The sequence below is a fragment of the Hibiscus syriacus genome, unplaced genomic scaffold (genome assembly GCF_006381635.1).
Source record: "Hibiscus syriacus cultivar Baekdansim isolate YM2019G1 unplaced genomic scaffold, ASM638163v2 tig00003435_pilon, whole genome shotgun sequence".
In the NCBI taxonomy this organism is placed as follows: Eukaryota; Viridiplantae; Streptophyta; class Magnoliopsida; order Malvales; family Malvaceae; genus Hibiscus; species Hibiscus syriacus.
This window is the reverse complement of record NW_024061971.1, coordinates 804,543-827,538: the sequence shown is the minus strand read 5'-3', so window position 1 is coordinate 827,538 and position 22,996 is coordinate 804,543. Positions and strand designations below refer to the sequence as shown.

Here is a 22,996-nt window from a genome sequence, read left to right as displayed (position 1 = left end):
AGCAAAAGCTGTTTGTCAATGAAGATTTCTGAGTTCGATTCCGATCCAAGGTCTTTAAACCGAGAAGAAGACCGAAGGGCAATGAGAAGCCACGTGCTGATTCAAATTCCGAACTACGACTTCAATTTCATGTCATTTCAATATGAACTCGGCTTCACGACGGAGGAGTCATCCGTAACTCAATTCGACAAGGAGTTATTGAAACATCAGAGTCAATTTTCAACTCCACCGAACGAAAAGTGTGTCTTTTAATCTTTGCCCTATCCCCGTTACACGACTATGGGCAAAGAGGGGCAGCTGTCAACACACCTTTTCGTACTACTAAGATTCAAACTCCTAAAAATATGATAGAGTTCTACTATGATTTAAACTCCTAAAGATAGGATCCACAAGCACTATAAATAGCCATTGTAACTCACTATTGTAACACACGATTTATAGACAGGAGTTACACAAAAGGAACGCCAGAAAAATACGAGCAAAGAAAAAGTGATTTCGAGGCTATTGTAAACGATTCGAAGTAATAAATGTGAAAGCTTTTTTAATCTTTCGTTTGTTTCTCTTTACTCTTCACTTGCATGCGTTGTTAATCGTGTTTTCTTTGGAGAACCCCAAAGACAAATGTTTTAGCCGATGACCCAGAGGGAGTTTTTTCAAAACTTTGATTTCAGATCTACGCTCCCTAGAGGCTATTTCGCAAAAACAAATTACATTTTTGGAATGAGAGTACGAAAATCTATCAGAAAAAGAAAACTTTTTAATTTTTGTCGGTTTTAATCTTCAATGTTCTTTGACATTTACCCACTTAATTTACATTTCTTTCATTTTAATCCCTTAATTAGTTATATATATATATATATACACATACTTGCTAATTTTATTTTTAATTTATCACTTTTTTAATTTTTCTCTATTTATATACGTTATTATCAATATATATATATTTATTTTCTTTGTATTTTTATTATTACTATTATATTTATTATTTTTTTTACTATTATATTTTCCTTTTATTCTACTTATTTATATTATATATGTATATTTTTTATATTATTATTATTATATTTTTTACTTTCTATTTCTTTTATTATTCTTGTATTATTACTTGTATTATTTTTATATTATTTATTTTTTATATATATATGCGTATGTTCTTTTTAAATATTTTAGTTTTTATACCTATTATTAATATATATTTGATTTTTTTTATTTTAAGTGCTATATTTTATAATATTATATATATATATATATATATATATTTATTAATTTTCTATATTTTTTATTATCATTATATTATATTTATTTTCTTTTATTTATTGATATTATTGTTGTTATATATACATTTTACTATATATATATATATATATATATATATATATATTCTAAACAAGTTAATTATATCTACCTACTTTATCCCCACCCCTCATCATTTTTTTCTTCCCGTCAATTATACTTCACCAAACCTTACTTTCTTTTCTTTCCTTTTCGGTGTGATTGTCTTTTTTAACTACTTATTATCATTATTAGTATTTGTTACTATATATATATATATTGTAATTATATTTATTTGGTTTTTTTTTACCATTATATGTGTATATGTTCATTTCGTCATTTAATTTATTAATTTATATATATTTACTTTTTTTATTTATTATATATATATATATATATATATATTATTCGTACTTTGTTATTATTATTTTATTTATTTTATTTATTTATTTTTTTCCTTTTTTATATATATTTTATTATTTGTTTTTTACTTACTATTTTATCTTTGCTTTCTTCATTTTATCATTTTACTTAATTTGTTTTCTTTTCTTTTCATTTTAATTTAATTAATTAATTAATTTCTTACCATTTTATTTAATATGGCTTTTTTACTTTCTTAATGGTACATTTTCAATCAATCAAATGTAAGTTTTGGATCGTTATTTTACCTTTCAATTTAAACTTTCAACTTTCTTAATTAAAGACAACTGGAAATTACATAGTACCGAAAGGGCGGTTCAAGGGTGCTAATCCTTCCTTGACCGTAACCGACTCCCGGATCCGACATATCACTGGTAAGACGCAGATTAGGTAAGAAATAAGGTATCCGATCAACCCACTTTTCGTAAAGTGAATGATTGGTGGCGACTCCCAATTCATTTTTCACGTCGAAACCCAATTCCGGAGCACAACCGAAAGACGGTTGCGACAGTGGTATTTGTGTTTTTCAGAATTAATTTAATACTTGTATTTTTATCAAACATTACACACTAAAATGATTTAAAATATGATATGGATTCTAAATCACAATTTATTATAATTTAAAGTAAATAATATAATTTATTTCTTTACTACCTCTCGGTATTTAATATGGATCGTTATGCATAATATTTCAAAAAAGTATAATATAAAATTTGTAATGTTCGATAAACATAAATATTAAATTAATTAAAAATAAATATCACATGTAAAAAGTGATAAATTTAGATATAAAATGTATAATTTTAATAAATATTAGGAGTAAATCGTCTACAAAATTTAAAACCCTCTATTAAAAAGGAGGGAAAATCATCTTTAAAATTTGATATATTTTGATACGGAAGAGAAAATCATCTTCAAAATTTATCATCCTCAGATAAAATTAAGTGAAACATCATCTTCACAATCTAGTATCATCGAGAAGAAAGAAGTAAATCATCTTTAGCAAATCCATTGATTATCTAAAAATCTGAATTTGACTAGACAATTGTTACTTTTTAGTCTTTGTCCTATTTTTGTTGCTCAAGCAATGAGCAAGAAGGGACAATTTTCAACACCAATTTTATTTGGGCCTACTCATTATATTCAAATTAAACCAATCTATTAAATCGCCCTAATCTTAATAGACTGAAAGATGAACTTAGTTCATCACGTCACATGTGGTCCCAAACAATAAAATACATCAATCTATTTTTTTAAGGTGAATCTTTACCTCTTTCTTATATGTAAATAAGAAATAAGTAATTATTTAAAAGTTATATTGAGATAAATATAACTTGTTGGCCTGAACCACAAATTACATAATGAACTGGATCCATATAATAATTTTCCAGACTCAATATTTTCAAACTCTACATTTTAACCCTATACAACTATTTTGTTGATCAAAGCTCATCTCCTACAAGGAGTCTTTTGTTGATCAAACCTTATCCTAATCAACCCTATCCTTAAATCACAACAAACCTATCCCTCAAATCTCATAAAAGTTGAATCTTACCTTTTACCACTGGTCAAATTCACACCTTATATAAAGTCTCCCACCAAACCCATCGATGGGCACAAAACACTAGAAGAAAATAATAATAATAATAATAATAATAATAATAATAAAACACTATGATGGGAAACATTAAACCCTAACTCTCAAAACATTCAAAAACCTAGAAGAATGAAGGCATATTAGGAAGGAACCAAAAAATCAAGAAAAACAAAAAGTTTGAAGTCTTACATTTAACGTTTCACAGTGATTACATTTAACTCTCAATTGGAAGTTATTTTTCTTTTTGAAACAACATAATTTCTTTAAGGTATATAGTTTTGGGCTTGATAGGGTACTTTAACATTTCCCAAACATAATTAATTTCTAAACTTGATTTTAATCTTGCTATTAGATGCACACTTGATTCACGAGTATTCAATCATATCTAACTAAAAATAAGTTATGATGATTCTGCTTTTGATGAGAATTTCTGGATCTAATACATCGAATCACCACAAATGATCTCGACAAATGTTTTGATTCTGCTTTTAAAGTATAACCATTATAAAAAAAATTGCAAATAGTTTTTTTTTAAAAGAATCATAATATCTTGTAAATATTTGATATTTTTATTTTAATTAGTTTTTGAATTTTTATTTTAAAAACATCAAATCTAAAAAAGTTATTAAAATCTAAAATATATTTTAAAAATTCAAATTATTTTTTAAAATATATTTTAAATTTTGAACTGTTTAGATACTTTCTGATTATGTCATGCGATAATTTCTAATATTATCTTATCATCTTTATAGATGAAAGGATCAAATGTGATAATAATAATAATAATAAATTAGATACTTAAAATTAAGAATGGGTATGAATTTTTAATTTATTAATCTTGGGTAAATACAAGGTAATTTATGTTCGAAGATAACTCTCAACCATTTGAATTTAAATTCTTATACTCTTTTCATTTATGGTGGTCAAAATCAAGACTTCAAGATATAACAAATATCCCTTTACCACCGAAATAGGTAAATTTCCTATTAAAAAAATGGATATAATTCAAGCACTTTCTTATAATAAATCTTATTATATATTCTATAACATATTTTTATATATTTAAAATAATAAAAATTTTGTCTAAAAATAATAAAAAGAAATTAAGTGGCAGAAAGAAGATAAAATCGGAAATTTATTTTAGTTTCCCCTAAAGAGTTTGATATGCCAGGAAATTCAAAGAGAAAAACTTGGTAAAGAGGAGATAAAATCGGAAATTTATTTTAGTGTTTTTCCTTTAAAGAGTTTGATATGCATCGGATTTGTAGAACTGAAATTTATAAAGAGAAATCACAAGCCAAAGATCTGCAAATAAGAGATAGAAACAGAGCCAAGAACCCTAGGAAAAAGCCAAGCAGTGAGAGCCTGAGAGGTAATACCCAAATGATTTAAATTTTATTTGATTTGATTTTAATAACATAATATTTTTATTTTATGATATGCCATGATGTCCCTCCTTTCTCTTATCAGTTTGTGGATTTTTGAACCAAACCTAATGGTGCACAAATGCTGCGTCACCGTTCCCTCGAACACATATCGAGTTACTATAGTGATGGACCTTATAACGCCTCAGACATCATTCCCACCGTCGCCTCCGACAACCCCTCCTCCAGGATGGGCAGCACCACCACCGCCACCAACACCGGATTGGGAAGCACCTCTGCCGCCACCGCCAGTGCCAGCTTGGGCAGCACCTCTACCTCCACAACCAACACCTTTTCCGGCGGCACCAGAATGGCCTCTTCTACCGCCGCCACCAGAATGGGGTGCACCTCCATACCGCCACTAAACAAGAGGTGTACCGTTGCTGCTAGTTGAAAATGAACATGGCCGCGCCCCGACCTAGTCATAGGTATTTTTCTAGCAGGCCGATGGTTTTATGGAACCATTAACTTTTTTTTTTAGTAACTAAAATTTGAATGTTCCACAACTGTTATCGTTCACTCATAACATATTTATTTATTTATTCCGATATTTAATTTAACTAATTATTTTATTTTTAAAGAGTTGTAAATATAAATGCAAATATGAACTGATATATTTTATATTTCAGAATTTAAATCAAATTTTATAATATGAATTATACTAAAAATTAAAATAAAACCCACAAATGATGTGATATGAGACTCGAACACATCATATCGTCCATTCAACTAATTTTTTTGTTGTAACGTATATTTAAGGTGATATTAGGAGAATAATATATATTTTATTTTTATTTATTTAAATGGTATTTAAATAATATTATTTAGTAAAACTATATTTTTTTTGATAAAGTTGCGTCATGTACAAAATATTTTCTAGAAGATATATTTTGTATGGAGCACTTTTATTGACGTGACATGTTTTTCGATCGGATTCTCTAAAACAAAATCATCCAATACCAAGACGGAAAATATGTGGGAAGTTGTATGGTGTGACAGTTTTAATATATAATTAAAAAAAGGTATTATCGGTTTTGTTATTATTTAAATAATAAAATCGATAAAAAATGATCGAAAATATTATTATTTATACTGATTTTAATTATTGATATAGGTAAAAACGGTAGAAAAAATCTAGTAAAAAATAATATTTTAAGTAACGCTTTACTGAAAATATTATTTTTTATCAGATTTTCCTACTGCATTTACCTATATCGATAATTAATAATAATAACAAAATCGATAGAAATAATAATATTTTCGATCATTTTTTACCAATTTTATTATTTAAAATAATAATAAAATTAATAATACATTTTTTAGTCATATATTAAGAGCACGTGAGCATTTCTCAAAATATAAACCTTTTAAAAAACCTTTACAAATTTTATTGAAAAAAATAACTTGTATGATACGTGTCTAAAACATTTATTACATCAATAAAGGTGCACCTTACAAAATGCATCTTTTAAAAAGTGTTTCTTACTTGCGAGTCTTTGGCCAAAAATATCATTTTGTTAAATAATAATATTATTATTTTAAACAATTTAAAGTGATATCGGTTTAAAATATTTTATTTTATTAGTCTAAGATTTTTTTAAGTGGTAATATATATTTTAAAAAAATTTAATAATTTGATAATAAATATTTAAATATCTTACAATAGTTAGTATTTGAATTTAAGACCTATATAAATAACAATCATTCATTTAATTATTATAATTGTTTAATTTATATATATTTTTAAAAAATTATCATTAATAAAATACATACAATTTATGTACGTAATTACTTAAAATTTAACTTCTATAATAGATAAAACTTCTTATAAAATTTTTAATAGTATAGTGCATGATATTATATAGATTGTTAATGTTTTGGTCGGGCCGGTTTCAATAATTATTCACAAAATAGCCGCTTTCCTATCCAATGAGAATTCTGGAGTAGATTTTCCTCAAGTTTCTTTCATGCACTTTGTTGTTGTCTATTCGATAAATAAATAAATTATTATTATTTATTTTAAACAAATAGAAAATATCCTTAAAACTAAAATAATCACGTATGTCCTGAAATTATTGTTAATGTTTTAGTTAGTTCTTGTTTATAATTTAAAGAAATATTAGATACCGAATTGATATAATGACTATCCAATTGACCCAAAAAAATTATTACTATTTTATAACATATATGGATCATTTTGTAATCATTTAGAAAATTTAATAACCATTTTATGACAGTTGAATATTTTCTGACTAATAAAATTATTTTAATATAGTTAAGTGACCTCTAATATATTTTACCCTAAAGAATTGAATAGAAGCACGTTTCAATATATTAATTTAAAGAATAAATAAAAAAATTGACAAAAATTCTGATCCCAATCTATTTGACACGCTTCTGAATCAGCAGATGCATAAAACGACGAAAAATAGCCTCGAACGATCCAACCAATCACAATGGATAGAGTTTTCTCTGTTGAAGACATGTCCGACCACTTCTGGTCTTCATCCGCCACCGCAGGAGGTGGCGACGACGACAAAGACAACCAAACCCGGTTCTAAAATGAACCGTAGTGCTTCGGAGTGGGCTTTTCAGGAGTTCCTTAGAGAAGAGGTTGATAACAAAGGCGAAGATCATAACGAGGGGGAGAAAGTTGATGAGGAGCTGAAGAAGAAGAAGAATGGGTGTTTTGGAAGTAACAACAACGATAATGTTCCTGCAGATTTAGAGGGTTATCAGGCTTTTCTTAAGAAGAAGCTTAACTTGGCTTGCGCTGCTGTTGCCAAGTCAATGGTAAGTATTTTGGATGATGAGAAAAAGTGGAGCGAATAAATAACTTAGAAAGGAAACGTTTAGATCACTAATGGTTCTTCTTTTCTTTCGAAAAAATATGGTTTTTTTTTCTGGTTTATGTTTGGTTTCCGAGAAAACTTAAAAGGGAAATTTGGTTGTTTGGATGTTGATTCTTTTTAGTTACTTCTTTGATTTTGCATTTTGGGTCATTAAAGGCTAGATTTTCCCCTTTATTCTCAAATCTGAAAATTTGTCTTTGACGTTTTTAGGTCGTGAAGCTTTTGTCCAAGTTTCTGAGAAAGTCAAGGTTTTGTTTTGAATTTTATTTATTATTAATTATTTCAGTTAAATTGGTTATTTATATTGTTTTTGGCCTCTTGGTATCAGTAAATCATTGAAATTTTTTTTTACTATTAGTAGAAGTTTCTTTTTTCCCCCTTTATTTATGCTATGATTGGTTACTGGATTTGCTTTCCATCTTGATTTTGGAAATTGCCAAATGGAAACAAATTTTACAATTTGGTTGGACCATTATTTTTTTGGTATAATATTTTGTATCGGATTTATTGATAGATTAGTCTGAATCAAATATTACAAACACTGTTTTCTCTATCGTGTTAAAAAAAGTATGCATTTCCTTAAAACACCTTGTAGGACAGAGAAAAGCTGGAGCTTAATCAAGTATGGGCTGTGCCTATGCATGGCTTGCATTGTTCCTCATGATACCATGATGCAAGCTATTTGGCTCTGTAACTAGCTGGAAACTGTTAACATGTTCCAGACTCCTTTTGATTTCTTGTGTCTGATAAGTTTGTATTTGATGAGCCGAAAACCGATGCATGCATGTCCGGGTCATTTGTTTCATTTTTGTTCTAGATGTCACTCTTTTCTCCAATTCAAAATCAACCATGCTCATGGTTCTGGTTTCTTTAATCTTCTATGCATCTGTCCGGTGCATCTTCCATGTTGCTTTGTCCCCAGTTTGAAATTATGTGAATCGTTTATCGCTCGTAAAACTTTCGACTGAGTATATGTTGTGTGCATTTCGAACAGGCATCTATTGCTACACCACAAGACACTGCTGGTAGAGCCGACAGTGGATCACAGGCATCTAATACTGCACAATTGGGATCCAAAACTGTTTTGAAAGGTTTAGGATCATCACCGAAGCTTCATATGAGCAACTGTTCTTTTCTGCTTCCTTCACAGTATTATTCATAGTGGCTTGTGAATTCGAGTTTTCAGAGTAATGCAATCTTATGTATTATATTCCTGTTTTACTGAATATATAGGAGCCGGTGACAAGGATGATAATTCAGTGGTTGGAATTTCTTCTTTTCCGAATGGACAGAAGAAACTTGGAGCTCAGGTTAGGACAAGCACAAGTACCGGATCGTCGATAGAGCAGTCGGAAGAAGATGAAGTTGAAGGAGAAAATGGAACAATGGAGAACATGGATCCTGCGGACGCAAAACGTGTAAGAAGGTAACCATCGATTCTTCTTATAAGTTGCTGGTATTTACTAGGCGATGCTTGTCTAAATAGGGTATAGCAACCAAAAAACATTTGCATTAATCTGTTTGAGAATGTTTGATCTGTTCATTAATGGAGCAAACTAATCCTACAGATACTTAACTTTGTTGTGTTCTATTCCCACCGATTATCCGAATGGTGGTTCAGGATGCTTTCAAATCGAGAGTCAGCTAGGCGGTCTAGACGACGAAAGCAGGCTCATTTGACAGAACTTGAGACACAGGTCTATTGCTTTTCCCTGCGTTTTGCTTCTTCTTTTCTCCTCTGCTTTTCGTCTCGTTTCCATTTGCTCAAGTTACGAATATCCGAATCCACTGTTTATTGTAGGTTGCTCAAGTAAGAGTTGAAAATGCAAACTTGTTGAAGCGTTTGACTGACATTAGCCAAAAGCACAATGAAGCAGCTGTTGACAACAGAGTTTTAAAAGCTGATGTAGAAACATTGAGAGCAAAGGTAAGTTACTCATTGATGTATTCTTTTAGAGATCTTTGTATACAAGATGCTGAAATCACTTCTTAATAATATGGCCGCTGGTGAATTCCATATGTAGGTAAAACTGGCTGAAGAGGCTGTCAAAAGAACTACTGGTTTGAACCATCTGTTCCATGCCTCACCTGAGATATCGACAATGGGCATCTCGTCGTTTGATGGAAGTCCGTCTGATACATCAGATGCTGCTGTTCTAGTGCAAGGCGGTCCAAAGCATACCTTTTATCAGGTTGCTGCAGACAATCCTATATCCACTCACGACCAGAGAATCAACAATGCACTAACAGAAATTTCTTCAGTTGAAAACGTACAAACAAATTCCCTAGGATCAGCAGTAACAGGAAACCAAGTTGGACGAACAGCTTCTATGCAGCGAGTGGCTAGCTTGGAACATCTGCAAAAGCGGATCCGTGGCGGCGTAAGCCCCTGTGTGTCCCAGTCGAATGGGAAGCAATAGGAGCAAGGCACACAAACGGAGTCCAAAGAGAGTTACTAAAGAATGTCTCGGAATTTGACTAAAGTGTGCCATACTTTCTGGTTTAACTACTGGAAACAATGTTATTCTTTTGGTTAATTATGCAGTAACGGCAACTGCTTGATTAAACCTTTCTTTACTCATGTGATATCTGCTGGAAAGTGACCAATCATACGGTGGTCGATTTTACTACAGCTGATTCCATGTGATCTACTAGGAAGCTTTTTCTGCATCTTTAAAATGGTAACTCAAAAACTGTATGCCATAATCCTATATATATTACCCGAGAGAAATGAAAAGAAAGAATATGGTTGTGCTATGCTATTGTTTTTTTTTTCTTGATCGGTAACTGATCAAGTTGATTCGCTGATAGTCTGTATGAAACTACCACCAGGTCTGGTTTCTACCCTCTTTGATTTCATTTTCTTTCTTACTGTCTCCACTTGTCGCCACCTTCCAGCAGAAGCATAAACATTTGATAAAGCAATATAATCTTCAATGGTAACAGTCACATGTAGAGAATTCTTTGATGGCTTGAGTCGGAGCAGAATCTTCCCTACCTTCTCAGCCATTGCAAGATCTCCATGAACATTACACGCACTTGATAAACTCCGCCACAATATGGCATCGGGTTTGATTGGCATCTCTATGATGAAATCGTAGGCTTCGTTCAGATATCCGGCCCTGCCAAGTAGATCAACGATGCAGCCATAATGTTGTATATGAGGCTTGATACTGAACCTGCTCCTCGTATTCTGAAATAACTTTAGTCCCTCTTCAGTAAGCCCTGCATGACAGCAAGCAAATAGCAAGCTAGTGAAAGTCGCCGGATTAGGTTTAATACCGAAATCCCCCATTGCATCCAACAGCTCCAATGCTTCTTTTCCTCTCCCATGAAGTGCTAAGCCAGCTACCATGGCAGTCCAAGTCAGAACATTTTTCACACTCATTAGCCTAAAAATACATAAAAGCACTATCAATGTACCCACATTTTGCATACATGTCAACAAGACCAGTTCCAATAAATACATCATCCTCAGGCCTACATATTGTCTTCTCTATAAAACCATGAACACAAGCCCCACTGTAAAGCTCTCCCAATTGAGAACAAGCTGAAAGAACACAAAACCATGGTAGTATCAGTAGGAGTCTGCCCAGAACACCATTCAACATGTCTCTAAACAGCACCAAAGCTTCCCTGCAACATTTCTTAGCTCTCTCCTGTTGTGAGGTATAGCCTCTAATCATGGCATTCCAGGTAGCACTACTTCTCTCAGTCATTTCATCAAACACTCTTCTTGCTGACAAAACATCCTTATTATTCGCATATAAATGAATCAATGTCGTCTCCACCAAAAGATTCGACATAAAACCAGATTTAAAAGCTTTCACATGAACTTCTCTTCCTAACCATAACGTGGACAACGATGGTGATCTAGCACAAGCACCAAGCACGAAAATATAAGTGAAATAATCAAAAACTAGGTGCCCTTTTGAAACCCAGTAGGCAAAAGTAAAGATTGAGTACATGGGTCGGCTGCATCTTAACAAAGTGTTGAAAAGGAACAAACTTTGTGGGTGAAAGTGCTTGAATATCAATGGTGCATATTGGGTATTTTGTGAAGAGGATAAAAGGCAGTAGTTTTCAACTAGTTTGGCGAAAAAGGAGGGATCTTTTAGGCCATTGGTGATTAACTGGGCATGGATTTGTTTACTTTGGTGTGAAGCTATTGGTTTTTTGAGGTTTAAGAGAAGCATGAACTTGAAGTCTTGAACATTGGCAGTGACTGCATGTGCCCATAGAAGTAACTGTTGGCTTGGAGTTTAGGCTACTATGCTCTTTTTCTTTGGCATGGACTATGGAGTTTATGACCAAAATAAAATACTACTAATAAAATAATTCTATTAATTTAAGATAAATATAAAATAATATATATTTAAAGATATTCTTTAATCATTTAATATTAAATGTTCATATATTAATATTTGTTCGAATTCAGTATTTTAAAAAATAACAATAATTTTTTTATTATCAAAATAATTTGATTTGTGAATAAAAATTAATTAAAATAATAAAAAGAGAATTTTTAGCCCTCATGCCCCTAAAATCTCATCTTCATCCACAAATATAGAAGTCTCTCACTTGTAAACAAATCTACACGTACAATGGAGGTTGCTTCTACAACTCTCTCTCCCTCAATATTCCCATCACCTGCGCTTCCTTTTTCTTCTTCCCGGTCCAATTTCGTCACCAGCAGTAACACTATTTCTTTGTTGAACAAAACCAAATCTCAAAACAAATCGGTTTTTGTTATTGTTCAACCAAAGAGGAAGACAAGAGCTGAACCTGCTAAAAAGGGTCTTACTTGCAACGCTTTGTTTGGCCTTGGTGTGCCTGAACTCGCTGTTATTGCTGGAGTGGCTGCCCTTGTGTTTGGACCAAAGAAGTTGCCTGAAATAGGGAAGAGTCTTGGGAAAACTGTCAAGAGTTTTCAACAGGTTTTTTCATTTCCTTATCTGGGTATTGCTTGACATGACAAAAACAAAATGGAAAAGGATCCAGACTTTGAACCCTTCTATTCAAAAATGTTTATTTGGGATGTAAAAATGGAGGCTTTGCCATTGTCCATGGTGAATCTTTGGTTAAAAATGAAAATTTGAAGACTTTTTTTTTACACTGGTGTGCCGTTTAATTAGGTGACCAACTAAAACCTGAGCAATTAGATGACCTTTAATTGCTTTTTTTTATTCAAATTTGAACAGATAATTGAGCAAAGATAGGATAGAAATTTAATTTCATGAATTGTGTTGGGTTTCCATCTCTGATTGTGTCTTGAATGTTCCTATGCAGATTACACAAAATACATTACTAACTGAAATTTCATTAAACTGAAAGCCAGTAGCACATCTCTTGTTTCTTCAAATCTCTAGTGATAATAATGATGTTTGACATGAATTCTTTAGATTATTGGCAGAAGAATTCATGAATTTTAATTACCCTTGATACTTTTTTCACATTTTCTCTTTTATTTTCATTTCGAACTGAAATGATTTGATTTTACACATTAGGATAGAAAATGAACATCCTTCTCAATCTACCAGGTTGATAAGTTTTAAATTTGATGGTCACTAAATTTTGCAGGCGGCAAAGGAGTTTGAATATGAGCTGAAAAGGATGCCGATCGATCGTCTGAGAACCCGGCAGCAGTCACTGAAGAGAAGAAACCAGATGTTGATGATGTCTCCAGCTCTAAAGGGAGTGATGCATGAGTTCAGAGAACAAACATCTACTTGGTAAGATTTCTCAATGCATATCTATCATATACATTGCCTGGACAAAATAATTTTGATCGTAGTTCAATTAGGAGAGTGATTATTTATTGAATGGCAAGACATTGACTCGGATTGTGCCCCAGGTAGTAGGATCGAGATCGTTGGTAGACATTCGAGATGTAATACTACACTCTTCTTGCACAAGGCAAAGGAGCGGAAAAAACCAAAACCTCTATATATTTTATAAACAATGTTGTTTAAACTCAGATCATCGAAAGTGATAACCTTGTAGTTACGATATCTATTGTCTCGTCGAGTTAATATCTTATTATGACATACCAATAGTATTATAAATGAGACGAGAAAGATCCTAAGTTATTCGAGTTTGACCCAGTTAAAGCTCGGTCAACAATCAACTCGAATGGACTCTACTTGAGTTCTTAACAAGTCGAAGCAAACTACTTGATATTCGACTTGAAAAAACTTGCGAGCAACTCAAAAAAAATAATATATTAAATTTTTAATTTTTTAAATTAAATCATTAATAATATTAATATTTATATGTTGTTTTTCTAATGCATTATAAGACTTTCATATACTTAAGCTTTGTGTAACCCCTAGACCCAATTTTGATGTTATGACCAAACCTAGGCGGTTACATATTGTATTCAGAAATTTTTTTCATATTTAAAACAATGTTAAAATCTATATAACGGTATAATATGAAAATTAGCCATAAGAAAGATTCATACGATAAATATACGTATACATATATCAGAAAATTGTATAGAACATTTACATAACAAAATATCGGTAATAAAGATATATCGAGACGGTAGCAAAAACACGTGACATCAAAGTATAACAAAAAGGCATATAGAGATATACAGTGGTACAAAAATATAGTCGGTCCTCCTGATGCCAAGTTTACTAGCTTACGGTCTACTACTATAAAAAAATTAGCTGACCCTATTCTCATATGTAATGGGGTAAGGGGGAGGTAGGGTAGTAGGCTGCCCCCAACGCTAGGTTGAGAGCAGCTTCCGTGGAAGACCTCTGACAGTCAGAATTATGAATTGCCCACCGTGGGACTCGATCCCACGACCACAAGGTTAAGAGCCTTGCGCTCTTACGGTCTGCTACTATCTGAAAAGTTAAAATTTACAGAATGAGCTAAAAACCCAACCTTATGGTGTATAAAAACACACTGATAAATACTTAAGTAAAAACCAATTTATTAAACATGTTTTAAAAATATGACCACTACCCCCCATCCGATCACTAGAATGTGTAGGTTTCCCAGAACCATACACCCATCTGTACACCTGGTAAGGACCTTATACATATACATAAGGACATGCGGTAAGGACTTACTCTGTGCACAAAGTAGAGGAGCCTACGGTAAGGTCTTACAAGTCATAGACTAAGCTTTATATACTTCATCCAATAATACCCCCAATGACATTAATAAATATGTATGTATTCGAGTGAAAATGATAGTTTAATCCATTAAAACATGAAAATGTTTCATACTCAGAAATCAGATACAAAAATACAGTAATCATAGATCATATCAGAAATATACAGTAAATCAGATATCAGATAAACAATATTCAGAAAATCAGATATCGTCTCGTAAAATATATTCAGTATCACTAGAAATCTAAAACAGTTCAGATGGATAGTTTAAAACAGTAATGTAACACCATCAGAAAACACACATGTACATGTCTGAGTAGTTTGATAGGAAAGCCTACTGTTGAGTCTACCGATCACGATTAGCGGCAATGTTAGATCCTACAAAGAAGAAAATCTATATCAGAATCCTAATATGAATAATAATAACATATATTTAAATAATTTACAGAAAACCTACGAGTAACTCTCGAAGAACGCGAATCGAGCGAATTTAACGGACTTGAAGCACCGGATCTAACCGATCCTCAATCGGGTAAAACACGAGTACCTTCATAAAAATATTTTCTCGAATCAATTCCATAACCAATTTAGGGCTTTCAAGTCAGAATTTGGCAAAACAGATTACAAAATTAGACTCAAGAGGAAAGTTTGAATAGAGAGAATGAGGTTTTTAAAGGAATAAACTTTTAGATTTTGGGGTTATATATTCCCTAAAAAGGAAAAATGGTAAAATTATACCATAAGTCATTTAGTTTTTGATACTTTCTAAAGTTGAATCTAAATTTAATCAAATTTCACTTTGGTCCCGAATTTATTTAAAATTTCAATTTAGTTCTCGAAAAAAAATTTAAGAAAATTTTAGCCCCTAAGTTGGGGTGTGTCAACTCTCCCCCTTAAAAGAAATTTTGTCCTCGAAATTGCCTGATGAAAATAAATGTGAAAACTAAGCCTTCATCGACTCCAATGTCTCCCAAGTAGCTTCTGAGGTGCCACGGTTACTCCATTGAACTTTGACCATCAGAATACACCTATTCTGAAGAACTCTCTCATCTCGATCTAAAATAAACGGGCTCCTCCTCACAGGACAAATTAGGTCTCAACTCTACTTCAACAACCTGAATGATGTGACCTAGATCTGGACGACATCGCCTCAACATGGATACATGAAAACATCATGAATGTGATTGAGCTGGGGAGGCAACTCGAGCTTATAAGTAACATGTTTGACTTTTTTTAGAATACGATACGACCCAATAAATCTCGGACTCAATTTACCCTTACGTCCAAATCTCAACACCTTCTTCCATGGAGATACCTTTAGAAAGACTTGATCCTCAACCTCAAACTCAATATCATTCCGTCGTTGATATGCATATGATTTCTACCTATTAAATGCCTCTATCAGGCGATCATGGATCAATATGACAATATTCTAAGTCTCTTGAACTAACTCTGGACCCAAAGTCTTCTTATCATACAACTCTGTCCAACATATAGGAGTACGACATTGACGTCCATACATAGCCTTTTACGGTGCCATGCGAATACTTGCTTGGTACTTGTTATTGTAAGCAAACTCGACTAAAGGTAAGAAATCTTCCAAACTACCATGAAAATCAATCACACAACCCCGTAACATATCCTCTAGGACCTGAATCACTTGCTTAGACCGACCATCAGCCCGTGGGTGGAAAGTTGTACTGAAATTCAAATGAGTACCCAGAGTCTCGTGCAAAGCCTTCTAAAACCTAAAAGTGAACCTCAGATCTCGATCAGAGATGATAGACAACGGAACACCGTAGAGTCTAAAGATCTTAGAGATATACAATCTAGCCAACTTGTCCAAAGAATAATTAACCCGAACATGGATAAAGTGAGCTAACTTGGTGAGTCGATCCACAACCACCTAAAAAGAATCCTTTTTGGAATGAGTAAGAGGAAGACTGATAACAAAGTCCATTGTAATACACTCACACTTCCAATCAGGAATCTTAATAGACTGCAACAGTCTAAACGAATTCTTGTACTATGCCTTAACCTGCTGACAAGTCAGGTACCTCGCCACAAAACTAAATATCCTTCTTCACGCCACTCCAAAAGTATCGCTACTTGATATTCTTGTACATTTTGTCACCGCCAGGAGCATGGAATAATGACTACTATTAGTCTCCTGAAGAATAGTCCGTCATAACTCATAATCTTTAGGGACACAGTAACGACCATGAAAGCACAAAATATTATCCTGATCAAAAGTATATATGAACTTTTTCCCTGCTCAACCTGCCCAATCATGGGAAGTAAGGAGCTATCAAGGAGCTGTTTGACCTTAATCTTCTCGGCCAAAGTGGGTTTAACCTGTAACTCTGCTAACATGCTACCATCATCAAACAAACTCAAACTGACAAACAAGGCTCTCAGATTGGATATCGTCTTACGGCTCAAGGCGTCGACTACCACATTAGCCTTCACCGGATGGTACTTTATCTCACAATCATAGTCCTTTAGAAGCTTCAACCAGCAACAATGCCTTAAATTCAAATATTTCTGAGTAAACAAATACTTCAGACTCTTATGATCGGTATAAATATAAACTTTTCTCTGTATAGATTGTGTCTCCAGATCTTCAAAGCAAAAACCACGGCATCTAACTCCAGATCATGAGTAGGATAGTTGCGCTCATGCGGCTTTAACTGACGTGATACATAAGCGATAACCTTCCCATATTACATCAAAACACATCATAATACAGAGTGAGAAGATCACTGTAGACAAAAAATCCTTCCCAGACTCAGGCTGAATCAACACTGGGCTTGAGTCAGAACAATCTTCAATTTTCAAAACTAGCTTGTTGGTCTTCAAACTAGACAAATAAAACATCTTTCCTCAATAGTTTTGTTAAAGGAGCTGTAATAATAGAGAAACCCTCTACGAACTGACGGTAACAACCAGCTAAGCCCAAGAACTACGGATTTCTGAGATGTTCTTGGGTTGCTTCTAGTTCAGAATAGTCTCCACTTTACTCAGATCCACCCGGATACCCTCAGCAAAAACGATATGCCCAATAAAAGTCAATTCACCGAGCCAGAACTCACACTTGCTCAACTTGACGTATAACTTGTGTCCCCTCAGAGTCTGCAGAACAATCCTTAAATGATCATCATGTTCTGCTTCAGTTCGAGAATACACTAGTATGTCGTCAATGAACACAATCATAAATTGATCTAAATAGGGTTGAAACATCCGATTAATCAGATCCATGAAAGCAACATGGGCATTAGTTAACCCGAATGACATCACTAAAAACTCATAATGCTCATATCTAGTACGAAAAGTAGTCTTTGGGACATCAAAATCCTTTACCTTGAGTTGGTAATAACCAGGCCTTAGGTCTATCTTTGAAAACATAGAAGCCCCTCGAACCTAGTCAAACAAATCATCGATCCTAGGTATAGGATATTTTTTTTAACCGTGAGCTTGTTCAGTTTCTTGAAATCAATACAGTCATGTCCCATATTTCTTCTCGACAAAGAGAACTAGGGCTCCCCACGGTGAAACACTGGTTCGGATAAATCCCCTATAGTTGGACTTTCAGTTCTTTAAGCTTCTTTGGGGCCATACGGTAAAGAGTCATCGAAACCGGGGTTGAACTAGAATAGACTTCAATCTCAAACTCAACTTCTCTATCCAATGGCAATCCATGCAACTCTTCAAGGGAAACATCGGGAAATTCCTTAACGGTCAGGATGCTTTCAATGTCAGATCAAGAAATCCTAGTATCCAAAATATAAGCAAGAAATGCCTCGAAACCCTTCTTGATCATCCTCTCAGCTACCAAGGCAGCTACAACATTCGCCAGGAATCCATGACGCTCCTTGATCATCACAATGTTCCGGTTATCCAGAGTCTTCAGAACAACTCTCTTGGTCTCATAATCGAGATTAACTTGATGCTTGCTCAACCAATCAATGCCAAGAATCAAGTCAAACTCCTCTAAAGGTAACTTCATCAGGTCAACCAGAGTCTATCTCTCATGCGCTTATACCCACTTGCTCTCTCTTTCGTGGTCTGGCTATCTCAACTAAGGCATCAAATTTCCTCTCCCGATGGGTAGCAACTCGACATGATCTCATGTCTGAGTTCATTCTCGAACCTCAAGCATCAATTCAATTCAGTGTCAATAAGTCTAGTAGCATAACGACTCAATCTGATAAAATCAATCTCATAATCCACAACAGATATATCACCCTTCTTCAAATTATGAAAACTCTTGGCGACACTCATGCAAGTATCTCTCTCCTATGTAGCGACTTCGAAAACGTGCATTGAAAAGATCCTAAGTCAACTAATTCCCCAGAATACTAGCAGAAATCGATTGCCACCATATAAAACTTTATTTCTTTAGCATAAATAGGGCTCCCTTTAACTTCTAATCATACATCAAATTCATCTCATCAATAATCCTCTCTGTATTTTCCAACCAATACTTAGTGTCAGTTGGAGGTCCACATGTAATGCCCTCAAACGAAACTACTCCAGCAGCTACCATAGACTTCAAAATATGGAATGCGTATGTATTACCAGGGACTCTAGTAGCTTTTCGGAACATGCGAAAGATAGCTCTATTAATGGCATCCTCATCTAAATAAATGTCCTCGTCTTCAGTGATGGGAGGGTCTCTCGTAGGAGTAACCGGATCATCATGAGAAATAAATGGATCCACATGCGAAACAGGAGGATCTCGCGGTGATATTGGATCGTCTATCGTAACAGAAGGTCGAGTCGCTCGCCATGGACCACGATCACGGCCTGGCTTACAACCTCTAGCAACACTCATCGAATAAATATATAAGGCTCTACAAAAAGAATTTGAATCTAAGTTAGACTATCATCAAGAATCTCGAATATATTTAAAACTCATAAAATATGGTGACACAGTTTTTAAAACTATCGAAAAGATCTTAAAAATCCAGAGTTTAGGACTCATCCATAGTCTGAGTGTTTAAAACCAATGGTTCTGATACCATCAAGTGTAACATCCTAGACCTGACTTGGACGTTATGAGCAAACCTAGGCAGTTACATATCGTATTCAGAAATTTTTTTCATATTTAAAATAACGTTAAAATTCATATAATAATATAATATGAATATTAGCCATAAGAAAAATTCATACGTTAAACATAAACATATATAAAAAAAATCGTATATAACACTTACAAAACAAAATACCGATAATATAAATATATCGAGATGGCAGCAAAAACACGTGACACCAAAGTATAACAAAAAAGCATATAAACATATACAGTGGTACAAAAATAGGAGTAATTAGTCCTCATAATGCCAAATCTACTAGCTTATGGTCTGCTATTATCTGAAAAGTTAAAATTTACAGAATGAACTAAAAAGCACAATGTTTTGCTTACATTGTATAAAAACATACTGATAAAATACTTCAGTAAAAATCAATTTATCAAACATGTTTTAAAAATATGACCACTACCCCCATTCGATCACCAGAATGTGTAGGTTCCCCAGAACTATACACCCACTTATACATCTGGTAAGGGCCTTATACATATAACATAAGGACCAGGGGTAAAGACTTACCATGTGCACAAAGTATAGGATAATGCGGTAAGATCTTACAAGTCATAGACTAAGCCTGATATATTTCCTCCAATAATGCCCCCTATGATAGTAATAAACATGTATTTATTTGAGTAAAAATGTAGTTTAATCCATTAAAACATGAAAATATTCCATACTCAGAAATTAGATACAAAAATATAGTAATTAGAGATCATATCAGAAATATACAGTAAATCAGATATTAAATAAACAATATTCATAAAATCAGATATCTTCTCGTAAAAAATATTCAGTGTCATCAGAAATCTAAAACAGTTCATATAAATAGTTTAAAACATTAATGTAACACCATCACGAAACACACTTGTACTGGTTTGAGTAATATGATAGGTGTAATACCCCAAAAATTTGACCAGTGACTAAAATATAAGTTTAGAAAGTTTAGTGGCTAAAGTATGAACTTTGAAAAGTTTAGGACCCAAAATTTATAATTTTTAAAAGTTATTTATATTTTATGCCTGTAAATGAAAAGTTTGGAATAAAACAGAGATTTTAGCGGGGATCATATTTTTGGTACGGGAATTGTGATAAAAGATATAAAGCAGTAAATTTCGGTATTGAAATCAGATAATTGGACCGAACCAGAATTTTACGGAAATTTGAAGGATGTTATAAAGGTTGGAAATATTATTTATATATTTTAGAAAAGTGAAATTTAACATGGATCAATGGAATTAAAGTCGATTTTCCATGTTAAGCCAAAATTTTGGAATTAGGTGACTAAATTGCAAATTTCAAAAATTACAAGGACAAACATGAAAATTAGAATTTAGATATTTTATGAATTTGATGAGGTAAGTGATGATGCCATAAGTGGCATGGATGAAATTATTAAGTTTTATTAAGGGCAAAATGGTAAAGTGGATTAAATAAATTTAATATTCATTTATATTATATAATGATATGTGTACTAAGGGATAAGGTCTAGCAAATTGAAGAAAATTTCAGTTTCTTCTTTCTCCAGCAGCCGTGAGACTCAAATTACAAGGTGAGAGGATTTTCTTTTAAATTTTTGGTTCATTTTATTAGAATTTTAAGTTAGGTTATTAAAGATAAAATAACCTACATGAATTTCTCTTTCATTTGGCATAAAATTCTTCATGTTTTATGCTCAAGTTGGTAAGATATTGATGAAGGGGAAGTGTGATTTTTATGATTAAAGATCAATTCTTGATATTAGAAGTGTTGTAAGAATTGATGAAGAACCTAAGGATGCAAATTAATGAAAACAATTTAGATTTTGAATTTGGCAGTGAGTTTGAAAATTCACCAGAAATTCTATAAATATTATTTGGAGGTGATTTTTATATATTATGTTCTTATATCAATCTAGTTTTGTTTAAAACAAACGAAGATCAATTTCAAGGTGTATAAAAAAGATATGATTTTTTAACCGAGGAAAGGTCAGAAAACGGACAGCAGATTCTGCACAAAACAGGTTCTATTAGTCAACTTTGAAAATTCACCATAAATTGTACATAATGAATTAGAAGGAGTTATTTATATGGATAGATTCGTATTCGGGTCTAGTTTTGAATGGAAGAAACGGAATCAAATTCCAGTGTGTATATCAATACATAATATTGATTCTTTAAAGATAGTACAAGTTGTCTGAATATGGAAATTTGTAGAATTTAAGTTGAAATGGATTAGAAGATGAAGAATAATGTTTAAATGTTGAGTATATTTTTAGATGCTTGGAATTGAAGTTAAATGGCAAGATACCATTTTGAATAAATTGGAAATGTTGAGAAGAATTCTAAAAGAATTCATTTTAATGGTTAGATGGTGGAATTCGAAAGGTTCCAAAACTTTGGGGACTTGTTTACAAGTTCTTAAATGAAGAAGTATTATTTGGGTATTTTATTCAAGTTCTGGAATTTTAGTAATTAATGTAAAATTATCATAATGGCGAAGGACCATTATGAATTAAAGGAAAAGTTGAGTTGAATTTTAGAAAGAATTCAAAATATGTGGTTTGAAGTTATAATGGAGTTATGAGTTAGGTTGATATCGATTTAGTTATGGTTTTTATTTTATAGATTTTCAAATGTCAAAATGTGTTTATGTTGGAATGATACTAATATGTAGTTTAAATATTTTGTGTTATAATTTGGTATTGTCAGATTTCAATAAAACTAGTAACCCGAACGATCTGAAAGGAAAGGACAAAGTTTGTGACTAGTATTATCATATACAAGTTCTGTAGTGAGGCAAAGGTGAGTGCAGTTTATTTATTTAATTATTTTGATCGAGGATGACTTGCGATAAGTTAACCTCACATTATTTATTTTTGAAATATATGAATTATGTTTTGACTATGGAAGTATATCCGTAATATTGTTAATAAGTTTTATGAATGATTTTGAGGTATGAACTGCCTATGTCATATTTTACGAATGTGAATTAAATATATTTCTGATTATGATATGATTTTTATCAAATGATTACGAAATGACTAAAAAGCCCATTTTATGTTATACGGAGAGTCATAGGTACAATTGGCATGCCATGAGGTGGAGTGATTATATGTTCTGATTTCGATATACTGTGGTGTACCAGAGTGTACACTAGTATATATATATATTCTGGTCTGAATGCACTTGGTGTGCATATTATTATTTCCGATGTTATAACACTGTGTGTGCTT

General features: G+C 32.6%; 2 protein-coding genes and 2 pseudogenes across 2 annotated transcripts; 2 read left to right on the top strand and 2 right to left on the bottom strand.

Annotated features, from left to right (window-relative positions):
* Positions 1 to 7,083: 7,083 nt before the first annotated feature.
* Positions 7,084 to 10,168, top strand: LOC120177250 (light-inducible protein CPRF2-like). Its single transcript, XM_039183471.1, is given in 7 exon segments — positions 7,084 to 7,259; positions 7,261 to 7,506; positions 8,560 to 8,656; positions 8,799 to 8,991; positions 9,187 to 9,262; positions 9,367 to 9,492; positions 9,590 to 10,168. Coding segments are annotated over 7 exon segments (1,224 nt in total). The 5' UTR covers positions 7,084 to 7,169; the 3' UTR covers positions 9,986 to 10,168.
* A 112-nt stretch (positions 10,169 to 10,280) lies between these two features.
* On the bottom strand, positions 10,281 to 11,785 carry LOC120177258 (annotated as a pseudogene).
* A 337-nt stretch (positions 11,786 to 12,122) lies between these two features.
* On the top strand, positions 12,123 to 13,585 carry LOC120177190 (annotated as a pseudogene).
* A 2,638-nt stretch (positions 13,586 to 16,223) lies between these two features.
* LOC120177089 lies at positions 16,224 to 18,701 on the bottom strand. Its single transcript, XM_039183335.1, has 6 exons — positions 18,528 to 18,701; positions 18,282 to 18,425; positions 17,332 to 17,409; positions 16,976 to 17,203; positions 16,456 to 16,601; positions 16,224 to 16,395 (listed from the first exon to the last, which is right to left on the bottom strand). Exons 1-6 carry the CDS (start codon positions 18,699 to 18,701, stop codon positions 16,224 to 16,226), a joined length of 942 nt encoding a protein of 313 aa, XP_039039266.1.
* Positions 18,702 to 22,996: the final 4,295 nt, after the last annotated feature.